This window comes from Astatotilapia calliptera, chromosome 17 (assembly GCF_900246225.1).
Source record: "Astatotilapia calliptera chromosome 17, fAstCal1.2, whole genome shotgun sequence".
In the NCBI taxonomy this organism is placed as follows: Eukaryota; Metazoa; Chordata; class Actinopteri; order Cichliformes; family Cichlidae; genus Astatotilapia; species Astatotilapia calliptera.
The window spans coordinates 8426378-8449859 of record NC_039318.1 but is presented as its reverse complement, the minus strand read 5'-3'; the positions used below and the strand labels follow the sequence as shown (position 1 = coordinate 8449859).

Below are 23482 nucleotides of genomic sequence, written 5' to 3'. Positions count from 1 at the left end.
TTGTGCTCTCAGTAGATCACTCTCTCTCCTTCTCAACTTGGAACATTATTTCACTTCTGCTGCATACTTGGAGCTAAATCAGACTCCTCTTATATATAGTGCCTAAAAATGTATTAGAGCCCCACCCAATGTAAGATTTATGCCAAAGCTGCACTAAAATAACACACTTGGTAATTACCAAAATAATATTTCTCGTGTCTGTAATGGTTCATCCATTAGCATGAGTAAGTTCTTTAATCAAAATAATATTTCTGATGCTAAACTACAATTAGTGTTGTTATTCATGAATTTTCAAGTTTTGCAAACAATGAGAAACAATACTAAAGTACATCATCATTTTGTGATAAACCTGTCAAATTACAGTTATTTACTTTCAACAGATAAAAAAAAATCACCAGTTGAATGATTTCATTTTTTATATCAAATTTGGGTATAAAAATATGAATTCAGTTCAGTGAATTGAGTAATTTTTGTGTTAATACTACGACAGACAGACAGACAGACAAGGATTGTTTTCTCATTGCAAACATCAAACTATGTCCAACAAACCTTCCTTTGTATTGCTTCTGCATTACAAGGTTCATTTTCATGAAAACACAGGTAGAAGTGGGTGGGAATACTGTTGCCATTTAGCACTAGAACCCACTGGAACCACCATGGGGGTCATTTTAACCACCTGCCGCAGCAGTGTCAAAACTGGACATAAAAGGAATTTAAGATTCATTTCATGTGATTGAATTATGTTGCAGTTGCTTTAGACTTTCATGAGGAATGGGAAATGCAGAAATTCAAAACTTCTACTTCAACAAACAAGATAATTAACACATACCAGTCTTTTAATTGTTGTAACTGATGAGTGTGTAAAACTTTAAAATGAAAATGGGTTTTTAGCAATGAGTGCTAGCTTTTTACTGAATAGACTGAACATGACACACATATTAAAATTCATCAAGAAAGTAACTAATGCTTTCTAATTGTTTGAAGAAGAACACTAAGAGTTGCACCACTGCCACACACTTTCCCATCCACAGCTTCCAGCTCTTCAGCTTTGCTCCTCATGGCTATGATTCCCACACAAATCAACTACACTATATGTTTCCACCCTCTGGGAACTATGCTTGGGTCAGCTATAGCTTTGCCCTGAAACTTGACACTGATTCAAAACTCACCAGCAAGACTATCTCTGAATGGCTCAAAAAAAAAAAAAAAAACTAGCCTAATCAAATACCAGAAAAAAATCTGAGATGTTTTGACATAAACTTAACCACACTCAACAGCCCTCCAATGCAGCTGAATTAAAACAAACACTTTTTCATAGCTCCGTATTATCTATTAATCAAATCAAGCTCTTTTTGGCTCATAGTTTTAAATTGTGTCTAAACAACTACAGTTGCTAGGCAACAAGACAAGACAATTGTTAACATAGGAAATGATTATACATGATAATACATCTAATATGCGCGATAGCAAAAAGTAGGTTTATTCCTGCAATTCTCAAAAAGATAAACATAAAAACATCTCGTAAATTTTAAAGACCAGTACTAAATGAAAAGCATTAAAAATATATTGCCTAGTTGCATATAACTGTTATTATTCTATAAATGATGAATAAAAGTTTTCCTCTTATGAGCTATCAGAGATCTATAATTTTTAATTTCAACCTTTTAGCTTTTGAAAACTGGTAAAAATGGTTGTGGGTGCAGTACTGTTTCCTTTGTTAACGCTTTCCCTTGTTAAAACACGGCGATAACGCCAATGAAAATAAAGCAGAAGATTATACTTTTTATCCTCCCGCTTGTGATGAGATACGATCTTCAGCTGCAAGCACATCCGAGTCTGGAGGAAGCTCCGTGATGAGCACATATGGTGAGGGAAAGATAAATGAGCCTTGTGAAACACGCCTCACGACAGTTTTCTGCCTCCAGTTGTCACCTTCAGGTAGCATGGGGTTAATAGGGTGACAGAGGGAGGGATGACCCTTCTTTTCTACCTTTTTCATTTCTCGGTACACAGCGGCGGTGGTCCTGTGAAGTGACGCTTTCTTTGCTGTAGCAGAACATGAATCAGATCCCCCCTACTTATATCAAAGCTCTGTCCTCTCGCTACATTGTGTTCGGGGAGGATTGGATATTTCTTTCTGCAGATCAGGCAGGCACATGTGAGGTGGAGAGGCAGAAACTTTTGTCTGTTTCATTTCTTGGGAATCAGGGCTTTTTTCAGTTTTTTTTTTCTTCTGAAGCTACAGACGCGAAGAGAAGACGAGAGAGTGTTGCTTTCATGCTCCAAAGGCAGTCATCTGGTGTAACTGACAGGTGGGAAGTAGTATGAGGAGACATTCACCTCCAACGCTGGTGGGAAGAGAGTCAAAGGAGCGACAGATTCCTCCACACTTGCGCATCATTTCCACAGGGTGTTGACCCGTACAGTAGCAGAACAGACCTGCATGAATTGAACTTGAGGAATGAATGAGAGGGTTGCAGGTGAGGCAAAGGCCCCCTCCGGCGGTCTCCATGCAAAGAGAAATTTGAAGCTCATTTCGAAGAAAAAGCACTTTGCTGTGGTTTGCCGGGGGGGACGACTTTGGAAATCTGGGCTTTATTCAAGAAGTCACAGTGCAGAGGAGAGTCTGATTGGACCAGCTTGTTTGTACAATGAGTAATGACTGCAGTTGTTAGAGAACAGAGGGGAGCAGTTTTGCTACAATTTGAGAATTTCCTAGACTGAATCAATGGTCAGTTCCCCACCTGACTCACACCATATTTGCCAGCCCATCTAAACACAGTGTGCCGGTCACGAAGTAGAAAACAGCAGGATCGTCTGGTTTTGATATTTCCTTCTTGTGGACAGTCAATTTATTGGGCTTTGTGGCTCACATTTGAGTGCGCCCAGTCTTGTGACTCGATCGATTGGTGGCTGAACTATCACAGAGCAGATAGGCAGCTGCTGTGGTCATTTATGATTTCCTTCAAACTAGTTTTTTCTCACAGGATATGTCTAGCATGAAGATACCAAGGAGAAAAATAATAAATCAGTCTTAGACATACTGCACACACAGAGCCACAAATTGACACACTCATAAGGGCAGTTGGAGGCAATTGAGAAGGCTGGTTTTTGTTGTTTTTTAGCCCGCACATTTCTGCTGTCTGCAGCGCAGCGGTCACTTCTCTCTCTCTCTCTCTCTTGTTAGGAAAATTTGCATGTATCTCTATTCCTGTTAGGGAATGGATCAATTTATGAAGAGTAGCTTTAGAAAACAGAATTTCTGAGATAAAGTTTGTAATTTTTTAGGATTTGTCAAAAACTAAACAGGAAGTGAGAATGGACCTGAAATCCATCAGGTTAACAGAAACAGCAACTATGAAACAGAGACATCATTTCATAACAGCCAGTCACTAATGCTAACTTAGTCAGATATTAGCTCAGGTTCATGTCATATGTGTGAGTCAGAGTTTTCACACTTTTATTATAATTATTGCCAATAATTATGTGGTAACTGTCATTTTACATCTTAATCAAAAATAATAATTTGCTTTATTATTTTTCTGTTTTTTTTTTTAAAATAAAACTGACATTTGAAAAATGATGAATAACACCAATAATTATATTTTATGAAAAAGTATGCTTGCGTTTACTAATGGATTAACAATGACAGAAACATACGAAATGATTTTGATTATTACTAATGCCGGTCATTTAGGACAGCTTTGGCACAAACCTTGATCTAAGAAATGTGTTAAGCACTGTGTGTGAGGCGGTCCGTCACCGGTCCACGCTGAGAACACTGAAAATTGGCCAATTCAGTTTCCCGGCTGGTCGATCTCCACCATAAATAGCCCTTAAGTGAGCTAAAAACTGGGAAGTCACAGAGATCGGTTCGATGAAATGACAACACTACAGATTAGATCATGCACGGTTAGTGTTTGTGGCCCATGTCACGGAAAATACATAAAACAAATATCAGGATTTGAAAAGGATACTGCAAAAGCAGCATTTTTTAATGCATCCTGCACAGCCGTGTGCAGCTATGTGGCAGAATGTAAGTAGCTACTAGAGGAATCTGAATGCACATGTATTGTTTCCGTTATATTGTTCTGTTTTTCTGGCACACGCCCAAACTCCCACACTCCCTCACTCCTCCACAGACACCTTGCATAAAAGATAAAAAACAAAAATGGAAGGCCTGTTCCTTTTTTTACGTTTGCAGAGACGGTGTCTGCAGCATGCTCACACAACACACACACGCTTATCATTACCTCTCGCGTCTCATGTATCTATTGTAATTGACTTTAGTGGAAGCATTCGTGTACCTGTGGGGTGTCAATTTTCCTCATCTTTAAAAGCGTGTGCCAGCCTGGTCAGCCAGACCACTGCACTAAGGTTATAATTTTAGTTCCTCGCTCCCCCAAAGAAGTTTTTGTCAATCACTCCTAAGCTCACACTTCTTGCTGGACGCTTTAAGGCTAAATGAACAGTTTTCTGGGAGGGTTTTGCAGAATGTTTGTGAATACTGCCACTGGACTATAATTTGAGATGGTAAAGAAAATGGCCAGACAAAGACACACATTTTCCACTTTCATCTTCCACATTTGCTTCCATCCCTCATGTAGTCTTGCGCTGAGGTACAGGTGGCCAATAATGTCCTATTAAGTATTTTTAATATACCAGAATGTATCTACAGTGAATAGCAGCTGCTAAGCAAAGCGGAAATTGAATGCTCTGCTCATCACTCAGTGTTTTGCCATATGGCATATCATATGGCATATCAAATAATTCCTTATATGGATTCAATATTCATGGGGTCTGAAAGCCAGCATTGTATCTCATTTCCTCACAGTCATATCGGCATTAAAATCCCTCATAAGGGAAACAAGGGATTTATAATGTGATATAAATATTATAGTCAGAGAATTGCACTCAAATTATCTTCCATTTTCCTTTTCCCATTCACAGAGGATATTTATTCTTCCTTCCGAATCTTTCTTCTGGATTAGGCTTTTGATTAAAGAGCCCCGTACTGAGTTTTCACTTCTCTCCAGCACCGGCCTGATATTAGTTCCCAAGCCCTTCAGCCCTCTGTGATGGCGCTACCGATCGTCTGACCCTTATTGTCTTGCCTCATCCATCTGTCACTTTACACCAACTGTCCTCTGACAAGCCTGACCAGGACAAATCACTGAACAAAATATGGTGTCCCGCAACCACAAAGAGAGAAAAATGAGAAAGTGTTAGGTGCTCCTCACTATGTCATGGAAAGAAAAAAGGAGAGAGCTGAAATAGGATCTTGTCTTGCAAATGAAGTGAAAACAGAGTCTCTGTTGGAGAGGCTTTGTGACAAAGGTCAATCGAAACATCTTCAATCAGTGGCTGGGGTTGGGGAAAAAAAGGAAAAGTCGACTTCTTGCATAGAAATAAGTGCAACAAAGCACTCTTACAGCAATTTAGAGGAATCAAAATGAGCTTAACCTCGTTTCCATTCCTTTCACATTCACTAGTGCAATCGATTATGGAGGAACTACTTTATTTAATCAGAGGCGAGACAGCCATTTATGTTGCATAAGGTACATTTTCTGTGACCTACTATGCCCCATTTGTGCCTGAAATGTAGAAGTACCTTTAAGCATATTTTTCTATAAAGAAATCTAACTTAATCATGCACTTGTCCTAAAATGGATGCAGTTGGGAATTTATAAATGAGCCTTTTATTTGTTGTTGCCCAGGTGACAGAGACCCGCACAGGTCCTCTTGGATGCAGTAACTATGACAACCTTGATTCTGTGAGCTCGGTGCTGGTTCAGAGCCCTGAAAATAAAGTCCAGCTGCAAGGTTTGTTGAATTTCTACCACTTTTATTGTGACTGTCATGACATTATATATTTTATCTGAAAAGACAGAAATATGGGGATTTCTAGATTGCATTAAGTGTGTTACACACTCTGGCAGCAGACTGACTCTCCAAGGTCTCAGTTTGATGACAAAACTAAACCCAGCTTTGTTTTACAGGCTTGCAAGTGATCCTTCCAGACTACTTGAGAGAGAGTTTTGTACAGGCGGCTCTCAGCTACATAGCCTGCAATGGAGAGGGTGAGTTTGTCTGCAAGGACAGTGACTGCTGGTGCAGCTGTGACCCCAAGTTCCCAGAGTGCAACTGCCCCTACATGGACATTCAAGCCATGGAGGAGAGCCTGGAAAGAGTCACCGAGACATGGGGCATGCTGTATAAGGAATTTGAAGAATCAGGTGAGGAGGGCCTCTTGATAAAAATGCATTATTGGAGCCTTTCACGTCGCAATCCTCATTTAAATTCAGGAAAATCAGACAGTTTGAATATAAATCATTTATACGAGTGAAAGTAGGGATGATTTCAGCTGTTTTATCTGCACCATTAAATCTGAGTGAGAATTCTCTATGTATGTCCCTCCCTATTCTATGATTTATAGGTAAACTATTATAGTTGACTGAGCACTGGGGATCCTGGCATCCTGTCTGGATATAGCAAATTAACAATGCAACATGACCAGATTAGAAAAAAAAAAAAAATCAACAGCTTTCGGCTCAGGTAGTTTACAATATGTCTGGAGCAGATTAAGCAGCTATAAAACCCATTTATTCTCCGTCCAGCTTTTCATATCACCAGTGAAACAGAGTTTGAATGGAACCTCTAAGCATAATGTTTGGTTATTATTGCTGTGCTCGGTCACCAAGCCTTGGTGATTATTACTCAGATGAAATCAAAATTGATGGGTTTATTTTTTCTTCCAGTCTTGAAATTTGCCTGAAATATCCCTAAGTGCAATTACTTTCAAACTTTATGTTCTAGTAGCTGGCTGTGAAGCTAGGGCAGGAGCGTGCCCAGAATATAGACACCCACAGGTGTCATAAATGTGTCCTTTAGCAGGGGAAAGTGCCGATTTTTAGCTCGCTGCTTTATCAGCAGAAGCAGAAGTCATAAAGGCTGGCTGTGGCACAGGTGGAAGAGCGGGTTGTCCAATAATTGCAGGTTTGGCAGATTGATCCCCAGCCTCTTCATTTGCTGAAGTGTCCTTCAAAAAGACTGAATGCCAAGAGGAGCACGTTGCATGGCAGCTGAGTATATGAAGCGTAACTGACAGGCATTGTAACGAGCTTTAGAACATGCCTAAATAACTATATAAGTGCAGAACATTTACCATCTAAATCCAACCAAGAATAAAGACTCCTAATTCTGAAACAACAGGTGATAAAAGGATACATTATATATCTATTCTTCTATAACTGCTGGCCTCAGATGATCTTAATTCACATAGTATATGTGCAATTTTGCTGATAACGAGACATTTCTTAACACCAATAAGGCTGTTTACATCATAATTGTTTAATTACAATGCTTTCAGCATCAAATAAAAACTGTTTTTGTCGCAATGCTTTTTCAGATTTTGCTTTCTCAAATTTGAGCCATGATCCACAGAGAGAGAAATATATCTTTCTGCTCCAAAGTGCACCCAATTTTTTTTTGGGCTTTACTGAAAATGATGAAAGGGTGAGAAGTGACTCTGCATAGCACCAGCTGCCAGATGCCGTCCCTATTCAGGTACTCCAAAGTCTACATTTGTAGTCAAAACAGACAAGGCCGCCAAAATGTGTCGACATTAAAAGGCTCCTTGTTTGTTTGCCTCAAACTGCGGAACCAATAGATAAATATCCTACACGAACTAGCCGCTGCAGGAAGTCAATTATGGCAGGAAGCCATAAAGGTTTTCCTTGTTAGCATCCTACACATTATGGACAGAAAACTCACAGTAAGGTCATGCAGAATTTTTTTCATCCAAGCTGTTAATCTGTGTGAAAGTAAAATCCCACAGCTGATACCATACAGTTTTTAGACTTCTCCCACTTAATGGCAACATATCCTTATATTACAGTTTAGGTAAGGCTAACATACAGCCCTGTTTAATACATAGAACCTATATCCATTTAATATAGTCATGATTCTCTAGTAGAAGTCAGTGAGTATACTTAGAAGTACTTCCAAAAGTAGCTGTTAGCAAACACGGTTTGCAGCATCTACAAATGCAAGTTTAAAAAAAACAAACAGACAAAACTAACATAGAAGATAAATATACACACATTCCAGAAATTCTGCTAGCAAGATCTCACTCACAGAGTCTGAAGAAAATTACTGCAGTCTGATCAATACAAGTATGAAATTACTTTTGGAAATCGTGGATGTAATTGTGGATGTGTATTCATTACACAAAAGAGGACAGAGGAAACTAACTTTAAGCATATGCTTTAAATTTCAGTATCCATGATGGCATAGGGATGCATTATAAATGGTAACTGGAACGGTACTAGTTTTTTTCTCTTTTAAACATGTTTTGGCCAACAAATTATATATCTCTAAAATAACCAAAACAAAACAAAAAAACAATAAAATGTCAAAGGTAAAGACAATATGCACCATCTCATTTTTTTCCCCATTTTTCACAGTTGTAATAGATGCACGACAGACCGGACCACGTTTCCATGCTCTTCAGCATACTTTTATTCACCAGTTGCTGTTGTCACACACACACACACACATACACACACACACACACGCACACACACACACACACACACACACACATACACACACACACACACGCACACACACACACACAGACAGAGCAGCAGGTTTTCAGCTCTCAGCTGAACTCTTCCACAACAACAACAACAACAGTACAGGATCTAGTTCAGCCTTTAAGCCGACGAGGCATGAGTGCGGATGCCACTCAGGTGCGTCCGCCTCCCCTGCAGCGGCACCGCAGACCACACCCCGCCACAACAGTCTTGACACAATTTTTTGAAAAGAAGAGTGTAAATGAAAAGTTACTTTCAAATACATAATGATTTGATCTACTACTGACCATCTTAGTACAATAAAATATAAATCAGATATCTAGCAGTGTAGCAATAAACTTAGTAAAATGTGTTTTAATGGGTGGCTGTAGCTCAGGTGGCAGAGCAGGTCAGCCACTAATCAGAAGGTCGGTGGTTCGATCCCAGGTCGGTGGTTCGATCCCATGCCATATATCCTTGGGCAAGATACTAACCCCATGTTTGCCTACTGGTGGTGGTCAGAGGGCCCGTTGGCGCCAGTGTCCGGCAGCCTCGCCTCTGTCAGTGCGCCCCAGGGCAGCTGTGGCTACAATGTAGCTTGCCATCACCAGTGTGTGTGAATGACTGAATGTAGTGTGAAGCACTTTGGGGTCCTTAGGGACTAGAAAAGCACTATACAAATACAGGCCATTTAATGTGACTGGTTTTGTCTTTCGCTTCATCTCTTGATTTGTTTTTGTACGACACTTTGGGCAAACTTAAAAATTAAATGCACTAAAAATTGAATTCAATTCATTTTTAGTTATCTAGCCCTAATTCACAACAACAGTCATCTCAAGGCACTTTATATATTGTAAAAAAACCAAAAAAAAAAAACAGCATACAATATTAGTGAGAAAACCCCAACAATCAGACAAACCCCTGTGAACAAGCACTTGAGCAGCACAGTGGGAAGGAAAAACTCCCTTTTAACAGGAAGAAACCTCCTGCAGAACCAGGCTCAGGGAGGGGTGGCCATCTGCTGCATTCGGGTGGGGGGTGAGGACACAGAGAACAAGTGAGGGAGACAGGAGAAAATACAAACGATGGTAGAGCGAAGACACAGTTTAATGACATGCATTAATTGTCAAGGAACCAAACCAGATCTGGACTCGTGAGACCATGACAGTAATGGTGTATAATCACATGGGGATGGAAGAGACGGGAGTGTAGCACAAGCAAGCCTGCAGTCTGAGAGCAAGATGCTCTGTTGGGATGATAATAATGCTCAATGTCTTAAAGATATGATGCGGCCTGATGTTTTCTGAAATAAAATTAAATATTAATTTGCATGTATAAGGTTTAATTTTATTATATTTTCCACATTCTCCTTTTATTTCAGTGTATTGCTTGTAATGTGCAATTTATTTATGTTTTGATTTTGGGAGAAAAGTCTCATGAAGTCTCACGAATACGATACTCTTGGAGTTACAGGGTCACCAAAGGTATTGCAGGATTGTTTCAAAGATCTTTTTAATACATTTTGACTAAAATAACTTAAATACATGGATGGTTTTACTTTTCCCAACAGTGGTGCCTCCTAAATAAATAATTGCACTACATAGGGTACAGTTAACACCTTTATTATGGACTGCTGTGAACACTGGCTAGGTCTTTGATTTTCTGATTTGGCCCATTTCTTTTGTCTGTACACTTGACTAAAATCTTCAATATATACTGAAATAACTTGGTCATGTTTCATGTTGAAGTAGCAGCTTTTGTTGTTCTTTTCATTTTGCTGTCTTTGTCCTTAATAGTTGAGCTGCATGGCTTAAAAAAAAGGGAGGGGCCTGTCAACCACTAGTGTGGGTCTGTTATCATAACCAAAATATTGTGATCATGTGCTGTCCAACAGTCAATGATTGGTTGTGGATGAAATGAGGATTGAGAGATTTAAATTTTGTGTGTTAAGATAAGCCAGCTTCATAGCGGGCTGACTGCATAATTCAGTCATGACAGTTTTGCTCATTGACCTGAACAAAACTGGTTATTATTTCAGTTATATTTTCATATCCCAGTCCTATTGCCAAGATAAATTCTTAATATTTCTACTTACTTAGTAAGACTGCAATAGTGGTGATGAGTTATGCCTTTTACCTCTTTCTCCTATGTCTGTTGTTGCAGATGAATTCAAGGCCTTCTATGCAAGGCTGCCCCAAAACTATTTCCTGAACATGTCAACCATACAGCACATGTGGTCCCTGGATAGCCTGTTCCAGTGGCGATATGAGCAGCTGGAGAACAGCATGCGGGTCCTCTCCAGACGTGCTGAGAGAGTCATCTTCAAACTCTTCAGTCTCAGTAAAAGATGTCACAGACAGCCCCAAGTACGCATACCAAGAGAACGGTGAGCACAACCACAGTAACACGCATTCTCATGCTCACCATTATTATGTTCACATTAAATCTCAATAATTCTGCACAGCTTCAAAATGTTCTCATAACACAACTCTATATACTGTGGCCTTTTACATTAAAGCGGTGTCTTTTGGTGCAGTGTTCTTGTTTGAGGTTTTCCTCATAGAGGTTGCACATCACAAGTTTACCCTATAGACTAATCCAGACACATTGATTAAAGTAAACAAGTTGCCATTGTAGTTCTGGCATTTAGCCTGCGTACCCTTGCAATTACTTTTTGAATAGGGGGAGATTATGGAATAGATTTTTTTGTGGAATCACTCTTGCACCTGCATTTGCTAAGAATTTTTGTACATCTTGTTGCAGTCATTGAAATGTTGTTAAAACAGATCAGGCATTTTTAAATAGCTTTAATTTTTTATCCAAGGTTTTTACAGCTGCATTTCAAAAGAAAGGAGTTCACATAGCATACATTACTGTAGCATTAAGCTCCTAACTCTGAATCCCCCTGCAATGTTTTTGAAACCAGAGTTTCTTGACTTGTTTCATGTCTGAATGTTGAAAATCTTCATAAAAAATGAATAAAAATCCCTAATTTGTCTAAATACAAAGACAGAATTATGAGGTATAAAGCCTTTTGTTAATTAAAACTTAATTAATGAATTGATTAATTAGCAAGTTAAGCTAATTAAGTGACAACATTACACTTACACATCAGTGTTAAATTTGGTTTTAGGCAAATTAAGTAACACATTCCAAGACTTATTAACGCATTTATTATACATAAATGCTTGTGTGGCAATATTTCGTTAAAAATATAACTATCACTACATTTGTTCCAGAATGTTTTCTGATGTGTGACTTCTGTGGTTCAGTTTAACCTACTTGAATTATTGAGTGATGTGCAAAAGGCACCTGCATTTTTTGAAACAATTACAGACACACACACATAGGTGGATAGCTATGACAACCTAGCATCCACCATCTATGTAGAGATGGGCAAGTAGATGTATATTCCTGTATCCACTATTTGCTTTCAGAGTTGTTTGAGAGTTGTCTTATTTTTGGAGGGAAGCACTTTTTTTTAATTACGTAATATTTTGATGTTTTAATTGTCCAGATTTAGTCACCTAGCTCAGAAGAATGCTATAATGTGTGTTGATTTGACTGTCACTAGCTAATATTTGCTGCGGAGATGCTGTTTTTTGTCTCCTTAATATGAGTTACTTTATAGTTGAAGACTTGGAAGGACAAGCACAGTACACACATAATATATATGTACTTTTGTAGCACAAATACCAAAGTCCCTTTATTCCCTTTAGTTTTTTGAAGCTATGAAGATTTCCCACTCACACAACCACATATTCAGTCATTTAATAGCATGTTTTTCCAAGCAGTTTGTAAAAATCTAAAAGTTTGTTAAAAAATTAATCCTTTAATTTAAAAAAATAACGCATTGGCAAACCCTAACATCATGCACCTTAACCATTTGCTGCTGAGAGAGGAAGGTTTTTATTTCTATGGCTTGAGTGTGACAGTCACGGGGGACGAGGCACCAAGCGCAGGACACACAGAGGTAGGATAAGATCCACAATCTAGTCTTCAGTTCAGACAGCTAGTGAAGGCAGGCAAAAGGTCTCTACAGAGAAAAGTAACAGCAAACACAATTTAATACAAAAGGAAAAAGTACACAGGAAAATATAGATCCACCCAGCGAACACCAGAAGGCTAGAGTACAAGTCATAATGAGGCAGTAACAAGCCACTCAACACTTTTCCAAAAATACAGAGGTGTGTGATTGGCTAATTGGAAACAGGTGTGAGAGATATCACAGGGGAGACCAATTAGGGCAGGGCATATAGTCACAGAGGAGGGAAAACTAACACAGGCTGGAAGTTAAACTGATAATGGTGTAAACAGACCAAAAATTACAAAAGGAAACAGGAAGTTACTCAACAGAAACCCAAAATGAGAATAAAAAGGTAATTTGTCAGTAAAACGTACAGATCTGCCCTTGTAAGTGTTTGAGCTTTTTCTTGGAGGAGACAAATCACACACTAGTCTTTTAAGATTGAAAGAAATCCACATTTGTAATGGGTACCTTTTACCTGCCAGAAGAGGCAATTGGAGAAGGTGACGAATCTAGCAATCACTGTCAGTCACACTACGCTCACCTCGATTCAACCGCCACGGTAATGCTGCAGAAATGGCGACATAAATCAACACATAAATCAACTTTCAGATTAATCTATTAGAGTTTGCTCTGTTTAATGTCCAGCCCATGTCTCTGTTGTTCTTTCTTTTCTGTTTCTCAGTGCACCCTCTTCTTAATCAATGTTATTCTCTTCACCACATTGCCAAAACACACATTAATCACTGATCTATGCAGCTGATATTCCCACAAGTTTGCCAGGAAGTGTCATCGCACTCGTCCAGGCACTGTTTATCTACGTTATTATTGGCACATCAACTGTGAAGCCTTCCCTTTCTTTTCTGTCTTCATAGAAATCTCCATACTTAGTAGAAAGAGACTTGGAAAGGGGTGTGCGTCAGCTGGCTTTGGAGAGAAAGGGAAGCTCTTGAAAACCACCCTTAGTCTCTCTTTAACATCCTGTTCATAGGACTTGCGATAGAAGGGAGATGTGTGATTGATTTTGCTTCCTGCGGGCTAGTTTTCCACTGCGCTGACAATTATGAGCAAATAAGCCAGTGGAAGCAGCAGTCGGCTCAGCTTTTGTTCAGCAGCTAATGATGAGACAGCACAGTACTCTTTGTGCTCAAACTTTGGCCATTATGCATAATGCTCCACATTGCCATTCAAGTGATGCTTTTAGTACTTATGCTTTAATCAGGTTAGAAAATACCTTTCTTATGCATAGATCTCTCCCATATAAAGGTGCTGATTTTTCCTTTTCTATGTACACTTTTGAATGTTTCTCTGGTGGAGTCCTCTCCTCTTTGACTTCTTCCAGAGTGTAATTAAGATTTGACTTGAAAAGTGTTGAATAGCTTTTTAATGACCCTTTCAAGGCATTTGGTAGATTTGACAACTTTGTCTTTAAAATCATAGTGTTTAATGGACATTCATTTGTACAGATAAAAAAAATGGCCCAAGTGCAATTATTGCACTTCATGACTCTGGTGACTTCTTTATGTTCTTCATATTGATTGTTCTTGATGGCTTGGTCTGTTACTGGCTGACTAATAATATACAGTGCCTCTAGCAGAAGATAAATATGATGAAATGTTCTGAAAATAAGTAGCACAGTGCTCCTCTGAGGAGCCTGTACTGCAAATCCAACAATAGAACATTAGCAGTAGAAATAGTATTTCAAGCGCAGTGTTATTATTGTAAAATACCACAGTGATAATAATGATTTGATTCAGTCTTGGGGTACCTGCAGAACCCAGAGGTTTTTTTTGTTTTTTTTATAAATCCGTTTTATGCTACTATTACAATTCACCATTATTTTGTTCTTATGTTTGTTCCCTAAAGACTCAATATATAATTTCCTCCTGCTTTTGTTTTCAGTGCATTTTAAAAAATTTCACTGTACACAACCCAATGTACAGGGATGATCAGTGACATCAGCTAAATCCGCCAAATCCCATGTGTACATCTTGTGCAAATACATACACGGTTTACTGATTTCTTGCTTGCACAAAGTTCTGACCTCAGCTCCATCCAACACCTTTGAGATAAATTGGAACTGAGCCGGTCCTTATCGTCTAAAATCATTATTGAATCTCACTAATGCTCTTATGACTGAAAGGTAGCAAATCCCTGCACCCATGTTCCAAAACCTTCCTTCCTTCCCAGAAGACTAGAAATCTGATTAATGGCAATGGAATCAGAATAATAAGTTCAATTATCACATTTGTATATAATGTGCAAGTCACCATATGTTGCACAGTATTTTACTTGAAGCTTGACTATAATATTTTATGTACTTTATCTATAGAATTAAATGACTCACACAGCTCTGCATTTGCTTGATTGTATTATCAAAGCTCAGTGTTGCTGGCTCCTCGCAGCGCAAAACTCTGTGATTTACAGCAGCGGTTTGGAGAAAGAGTTGTGGGGAGCACAAAGCCTGTACATAATCACAACCGCAGTCTTCTATTGGTGACTGCTTTGCTGTGCTGAAGCTGTCAGAGGTGAAATGCCTTACCCACAGGTAGCGGTTGATGGAAAGGAAGAGTCCTTTCGGTTCATTTCCCATGACCGCATTTTCCATTAGAGGGTTTTGATATTCAAATCAGTGATTTTCCGAGCTCCGGCTTGCTTGCCACTGTCAAGCACACAATAACAGCAGAGTACAGAGGAAAATACCCTAAATGTAATCCAGCAAACATTTTCAGATTAGCATAAAGTTTCCTTCAATGCATCCTCATCAAAGAAGCCTTTTTTCTACAAGTGAAGCCAGCGGTATAGAGTGAGCATTGCATTCATAAAGCAAAGAGGATAAAAGCCATAAAGTCCTACAGAAGGGAATCAAACTCAAGTGCTCATGGGGGAATTATATGTATGTCTGAGATTAAACTCCCCCTACAACTGCTGTGCACTTCCAATATTTATGTCACTAACTCATCAAAGACAGTTTCTCTTGCTCTCTATTCAGGTTCTCACGCTTTACCTTCCAGAACTGCTTGTACCCGCAGTCTCCGCATGCATAACCTACATCATAAAATATTAAAGTGTAGTAAAGCAAACTAATACGAGCGACTCAGGTACTTCTATAAGTATTTTGTTTAAGTGTTAACATGTCTACATATTTACACATTACCAAAGAAAATATAAAAATATCATTATTTTGTGTGCTTTATACTAGAAAACATAGAACAACAAATCTTTTCAGTATAAAGCACAAAAATATCAAACTATTGGGACATGGAGATTTTATAACTAGCCGAGATATTTATTTTGATTCAGTCAACACAGGTAAAGTTTCACAGTTTTGCTGGCTACTGACCAAATGGCATTATGTAAGAATGCTCAGAATGATAATCTCTCTCTGGAACAATGATGGGTTGTAAACTCACGGGCATGTGATTATTGCCTTATTGGTGAATTTTATGCTTTTAAGAGCTTTTATCTACATGCCAAAAAAGTTAAAAGAGTTAATGGTCGTTATACGCCTACTATAAGTGTTAACCTATTGTTAGATCCAGTAGTGTTTGGTCTAACAGTTCGGGATTCTGTACCCTTCAGTACAAAATACCAGTTCTTAGTGTTGTTTGCTCAGGAATGAATTCATTTTCATATTTGTCTTTTTATGTACCATATTTGTGTTACGAAAATTCTTTGTCATCCTCAGGCTGTCAAACAAGCTGGAACTTTCATATTGACCTTAAGAAACCCTTATGAATTGTTCTGTTTTAGTTTACCATCCCATTGGGGAAAATAATGAAAAGGACTGACAAAGAACCGACAGTCCTTTGGTGACACTGGGACGACTGTGTTGTACTCATTTTAGTCAAACAGTAGTTGGTTCCACTTGATCTAGGTTAGAACAAAGTTAAATCAAAATATTCCACAACTTTCAGCCATCTCTTGTGAACCTTTCTTTTGGCTGATGGAGTTTGATCATTTGTCACTATCGCATAACCTAATTAATGAAAAAAAAAGTCTTTGGACGTTTTGCTTTTCTAAGTAGTAAATACAAAGTCAGTGACAACAAAGTGTCAAAACCTCTTGAAATAAAGATTTCGTAAAAAAATAAACTTTTTGCACAAGTCTTTTGACCTGTAAATGACCTAAATGATCACTAAAATGATGTCAGGTCTTTCTTTCTTTTATTTTTTAACAAGCAAGCTGTCTGCAGACCCAGACAAGTGTCCTGGGCTTAACAAAACACTTCCCTATTAAAATGGCTCATCCTTAAAGCTAGTTCAATAACCAGTCCCTCTTTGCCTTTATCTCTTTGTCTTCTTTTTTTCCCCACCAGGCCTCAGTCCTACTGGCTGAGTCATTTCCAGTCACTCCTATATTGCTCAGAGAACAACCAGCTTGGTGCATTCTCAGAGGAGCTCCACAGCTGCAGCTGCCGATATGAACACAGCTCCTGTCAGCTGCCTCCACCCTGCTCTGTTGGAGAAGGCTTGGCCTGTGCGGCCTGTGCATCAGACAACCAAACCCGCTGTGGGAGCTGCAACCCAGGCTTTGCCCTGACACAAGGGACCTGCAGGCCTATGGTGGCAGACTCTACAGAGAACTATCTGGGGTTCGAGACAGACCTTCAGGATTTGGAGCTGGGCTACCTACTGCAGAGAGCTGACCGCAGGCTTGAGGTAGTTTTCTTTTGGCCTTTGTGTAATCATGTCAGGCTCAGTGAGAGCTGAGCTGTCTTTTCCCAGCAGTAGTCTTGGAAAGACACATGTAAAAAATCTCACCCTCTTGGTGACTGAAACCCTTTAGTTTCACCACTTTTTCTTTTATACCATTTATTGTCCTACCACACAGAAAGTTTGTGGTTTCTTTTTATTTTACTTACTTTTGCTAGAAATGGGAATGAAAAAGTGACCTGGAGGAGTCACTCTAGAACAGGGTCTCAAACTTAAATGAGCTGTGGGCCACTGCTGGCACTGTCATCTCATGTGAGGGCCGCTTTAGCGTTCAAGTAGTACAAAAATCAAACAAGAAAACACCCACAAATATTTCTGAAAATGTAATGTTTTGTTTGTTTTTTAAAACAAGATATTGTATAACAAGTCAAAACTGCAAACATGAACACATTTTTTTCTTCTCACTCTTAACTAACTGAAGCCTTTCATTGAACTACCACATAAACAAATTGGTGCTCTCTTTCTGGCCAGACATGTGGCAGCACTCCTGCTATAATTTTGTTCATATTTAACAAAATATAAATGCAGACATAAGTGTACACATTAGTTTTTGGCTGCTAGTGAAAATTGTTTTCTTTACAAATAACTCTCTGACTGAACTAACACAGCCAATCCCTCAACATGTTTGTACTCTCTGCTTCCTACTCTTGCCATCCTATTAATGTTATATTAAACTTAATTTAACATTGCACTCAACAACAAACACATCCTCCATCCCCGAGAAAAAAAAAGTAACTTCAAGGGCCAAATTGCATTATATTCCCTCATGTCAATATAGGAAGTGGCGTGGGCTGCAGATGGCCCCCGGACCACAAGTTTGAGACCCCTGCTCTAGAAACTACAGTATGATGCCCTTCACGGCCTTCCTTTGTGATGTTGATGTTGTCAAAAAGGATTGCAGACTGACTCTATCCAAAGGCCACGGTATAGTTTTAACCCATCCTTTATGCCCTAATCGGGTTCATTCAGCTCTATTAAATGACAGTGGACAGTGGATTAAATGACAGATTTTGGCATGTGGATGCGTAAAAAACAAACAAACAACATTTTCCAAGATGGTTTCCATAGTGCCAAAAAAAGTCCATGAAGGATCTTACATTTTGGTCTTAAGATACAGTGAAAACAGAGGACAATTTTCCATCTGAGCATGTCACAATTTCTAATATCTTAATATCATGTGTAAACCATAAATACATTGTGCCTTCTTCAATTCAAACCAGGCTCTTTTGCCTTGTAATATGCCTTTTATAAAGTTGCCTAAAAAGGCAGCTCATAGTTTTTAGAATACTCCACACCTTATTTGGCTATCACTTTAAAAGTAATGCACATAAAGTCATGTTGTTCTCCAATAAATATAGAATTTCTCCAGTAGACATGGAGGTGAAGTGAAAGCCTCGCCTCCACAGATTACCAGAACGTATGAGTAACATTAGTACCATCAAAAATCTGTTTTAATCGATTTTTTATTTTTAGCACTGCATCTTATTTTACTGAAAGTATGTATTTACTTTGTCTGACAGGTCCATGCAATCTTCATCAGCAATGACATGCGACTCAACAGCTGGTTTGATCCATCATGGAGGAAGAGGATGCTGCTGACGCTTAAGAGCAACAAGTATAAGACCAACATGGTCCACATGCTGCTGGGAATATCCCTTCAGATCTGCCTTACAAAGAATAGCACCCTGGAGCCTGCCCTTACACTCTATATCAATCCTTTTGGCGGGAGCCACTCAGAGAGCTGGTACATCACTGTCAACGAGAATAATTTTCCAGACTGGCAGGCCACCAAACTGGACCTGCCCTTTGACTGCTACAACTGGACTCTGACATTGGGCAACAAGTGGAAGACATTCTTTGAAACCATCCACATCTACCTTCGTAGCAGGATAAAGACTCAGGATGGACTGAATGACAGCATTTATTATGAGCCTTTAGAAATGGCAGATCCTGCTCGGAACCTGGGCTACATGAAGATAAACAGTATCCAGGTCTTTGGCTACAGCATGCATTTTGACCCGGAGGCAATCCGTGACTTGATTCTGCAACTGGACTACCCATACACTCAAGGGTCCCAGGACACAGCTATGCTCCAGCTCTTGGAAATACGAGACCGGGTCAACCGGCTGTCCCCTCCCGGTCAACAGAGATTGGACCTGTTTGCCTGCCTTCTCCGGCACAGACTCAAACTGACTGCCAGCGAGGTGGTTCGCATCCATGCTTCCTTACAGGCCTTCAGCTCACGTCTGCCCAATTCAGTGGATTACGAGACCACCAAGCTGTGCAGTTAACAGCTGCTTGAAAGGAAATACAGTCTGTAAATGGCTAGAAGGAGAACTCATGGACATAGGATTTGTGCCCATTGTGATACAGATGCTTATATTTGTGCTCATTGTCTATGGATTACCAGACTCTACAATTAATCAGGAGTTGATTGGCTGTGGACAGCTGAAGAATGTACTGTACTGGTTGTTCTGGGTTTTTTTTGTGGCAACTACCTTCAGTGCTATAGTATAATGAATGGGAAGGATCAGTAAGGAAATACACAACTCTCCAGAACAAAAACTCTTTACAAAAGATGTCTACAGTAGAAATTCAGATATCGCTTCATAAAGTTGAACCATCCTGTTTCGAAATGACTCTGCTCATTTATACTGTAAGTACCAATGACAAATGATTTATGTTAAAAATGGTACAGTCTGTTTGTTTGTAATTTTTATATGTTCCTTTGCTTTAGTGACAGTGCACTTTCCATGGAAACCAGAATACAGTGGTGTCAGTCAAGATTTTGTAGATAAATTGATATTAAAACATCACGTTATAACACATTCCAGCTGTCAGAAGAATTCTTGGGTCCCTTTCGTATTAAGGAATTGCATCACAGACTTTTTGTAAGCATGGTTCAAATTTTCGGGGGGTGATCAGGATGACAGTCAAGAGTACAGAGTACCATGTATTTAGGGATTTGTACAACCAGTTTGACCAGACAGTTGTTAGTCTGCACCAAGAACCTTAGTCAGTTAAATTAATCATTACTTTTTTCATAATGCACAACACCAGTTAAATGTTGATTTCTATGATATTACAGACAACAGTCGCCATCCATTTAGGCAAATTGTAAGTAAGCAGGTTAAAAAGTACAGCTAATGACAGGTGCACTAACCAGCGCAACTCTGCAGTACTTGGATTACAAAATTAAGTGTTGTTTAGGCTGTTACTTGATATTAAGGAGAATGGAAGAATACATTACAGCAGGTCCTGTCTGAAGTTCAAATCTTACACTGGGCTTCATAAATGACTTTCTATGTCAGCTTTCCAGATAAGGAAACACAGCATGTCTGTGCCATATCTACAAGCAGGTGGGCTGCAGGTGGGCTGTCCTTGTGGTCCACTGTACAAACCATTCAGCAGTCTCAGTAGACTTACCTTTGTTCAGGCTGTTTCTCAGGTGAGTGAGACCTCATTAAACAGAGCGGTTAACCCCAAGAACTCGATTACAGTGCATAACGTCGTCCTACACAAGATGTTAATTTGTAAGGACACAAGGTGGTACTAGCACTGGATATGTCAGTAACACTCAGCAAATTAATTTGACATTGTGTGCAATGTTATGCATGGTGCAATGTGCCACACCTGTGATATGTTTATATTAGAATGTTATTTACTCTTTCAAGGGGCTCTTAAATATACTTGTAAAATGTTCCATTTGTCTCAGATATTCTTTCCTCTTTAAAAATAATTCATGCAGGGCATGCTGTGGGGATAACGTTATGTGAATTAAGGGTAGCCCCCTTAGCACCCACAGCTGTGTATTTGGTATAGCCTGTAAAAATAATTTTATAATTCTTTCACCTATATTGTGACCTATAACCTGTAAAATTCAATTGAAAAACAGATTAAAACCTTGAGAGTGTATCAACATGGAGCAATTTGGATTAGGGCAGTGTTATTTATAAAAACATCCCAAATATCTCAAATTTGGGTCATCTTGGTACAGTCCTCAGGTCACCTCAACCCTGGATTCAGGTCTGTGCAATTGCCAAGTTATTCCAAAACTTGTTCTGGTGGAGCCTTTGGGTTTTTTGGTTAGTTGATGTGCTGATAGGTGAAACATCTCTTTGTCTTAAGTTTTTCAGCAGATTTTGTCTCAGAACTAACTATGACTTGGAACTGTCAGCAAATGTCAGAAAAATCTAACTAATTAAACTAGAACATCTGAAATATATTTGATTTAAATCTGTAACTTTGACTGATTGGTTACATGTCGTAACTAGTGGATTTGAATGGGACTGGTTAATTTTGACAAACACTGACATATCTGCAGTAAGAGGGATATGCAAACATTATTCAACACCATAAAAGATGATTATAAAACTGAATTATACAAGTTATAGGTAAGATGAAAGAAGTTCTGAAAAGTGTGCAGAAGTGTTATGTCCATTGTAGTAGTTTAAAAAGTAATAATGTAAGAACATATACAGAAAATACAATCTACACACAAACAAAAGAGCTGGCCAGTGGCTCACAGGAAACAACATTTATGCATTAAATTATCTGTTACCTCTGAAAAATTCCCTTTGTGTTTGCTTGTTTGCAAATCATATCTAGTGGATGTTATTGCTACAAAGTACATGCATATTATATAAATACAGTATTACACAACAGCAGCTCTTTACTTTTTTGCCAGCGGCTGTGGGTTGAGACGTTGATTCTGATGATGCACTGATTTTGCTATCTGTGAATTAAATGAGAAACTTAATAATCACCTTTGGCATTTCTAGTACACTTAAGTGCCTGCTTACAACTGAGGACACTTTGGTCAGGGACGTTACTTGAACTAAACAACCCATGATCCACCATTAAAGAATAAAGACTCACTCACTTATAATTAAATAAATACATGCAATATATCCATCCATTTTCTCCCACTTATCCAATTCAGAGTCATGGGAAGGGGCTGGAGCCTATCCCAGCTGCCATAGGTCAAGTGGCAGACTGACAACCGGGACTGGTCGCCAGTCTGTTGCAGGGCTAACACTGAAAGATAGATAGCGATTCACACCTAAGGCCAATTTAGAATCAACACTTAATCTAACCCCACTAACTGCGTGTCTTTGGACTGTGAGAGGAAGCTGCAGTACCAGGAGAGAACCCACAAAGACATGGAAAAAAAATGCAAACGCCACATAGACAGGCAAGATGGCGGATTCGAATCCAGGCCCTTCTTGCTAAAACACAACTGAAAATGTAAAAAGAGAGAAAAAAAACTGCAATTTTTCTTTCAGCTGTCAATTAGTAGAGATGCAGGCCCTCAATAATTCCCCCAGAGTGTGCTGCATGGACTTCAGCACCTGTGATTCCCACGGTTTTGGGTTTAAATGTCTAGGAACACTTGTTAAGCCTTCAATTGTGATTAGAACACCCAAGCTACTTGCCAAGGTGGTTTGTAAATGCTAATGTATTTTTGCCAAAATGAAAGTAGTCAATAATAATAATAATAATAATACATTTTATTTATAGACGCCTTTCAGACCCTCAAGGTCACCTTACAGTAGCATGTAAACATACCATAAAAAACATAAGAAAAATGACAGAGCATGAGCAGAGAGTGACAAGAGCATTGACAAGTATGGCGGTACTGTGTGGTGTGAGTGAGGGATGAAGATGGTTAATATTACGGAGATGAAAGTAGGAAGACCGAGTGATATTATTTATATGTGCTGTGAAGGACAGAGTGCTATCGAGAATGACACCAAGAGTCTTAACCTGAGGGGAGGGTGTGACAACAGAGTTATCAATGGATAACGAAAGACTGGTTGGAATTGTAGTCAGTTTTGATCTGGTGCCTATTAAAATGAATTATGTTTTATTGCCACTAAGTTTAAGAAAGTTATGAGTAAACCAGAGCTTGATTTCACTTAAACAGTCAGAAATGGATGTGGGTGGGAGAGTAGCTGTGGGTTTGGAGGAGAGCTGGGTGTCATCTGCGTAGCAGTGAAACTGGATGTTATGCTTCCTAAAAATATTACATAGGGGTAGGAGATAGATGATAAAAAGTAAAGGACCCAGGACAGAGCCTTGGGGTACACCGGAATTAACTGGAGTAGATACTGATCTGTGAGGGAGTAATTGAACAAACTGTGAGCGGCCAGAGAGATGACCAT

The 23482-nt window shown here is 39.1% G+C and overlaps 1 protein-coding gene across 4 annotated transcripts in view; it reads left to right on the top strand.

Moving 5' to 3' along the window:
* The window catches only part of LOC113008920 (BMP/retinoic acid-inducible neural-specific protein 3-like), a 58617-nt gene extending 36366 nt beyond the window's left edge, over positions 1-22251 (top strand). For 3 of the 4 annotated variants that reach the window (XM_026146865.1, XM_026146866.1, XM_026146867.1), the window contains 5 exons: positions 5718-5823; positions 6000-6236; positions 10740-10962; positions 16922-17264; positions 18839-20146. In XM_026146865.1, the coding sequence (XP_026002650.1) occupies positions 5718-5823; positions 6000-6236; positions 10740-10962; positions 16922-17264; positions 18839-19609 (1680 nt within the window). In that variant the 3' untranslated portion in view covers positions 19610-20146. Of the gene's footprint in view, positions 1-5717; positions 5824-5999; positions 6237-10739; positions 10963-16921; positions 17265-18838; positions 20147-20629 lie in introns of those variants that run through there. The other variant, XR_003270087.1, reaches the window with a different exon arrangement.
* The last annotated feature ends 1231 nt before the right edge of the window (positions 22252-23482 follow it).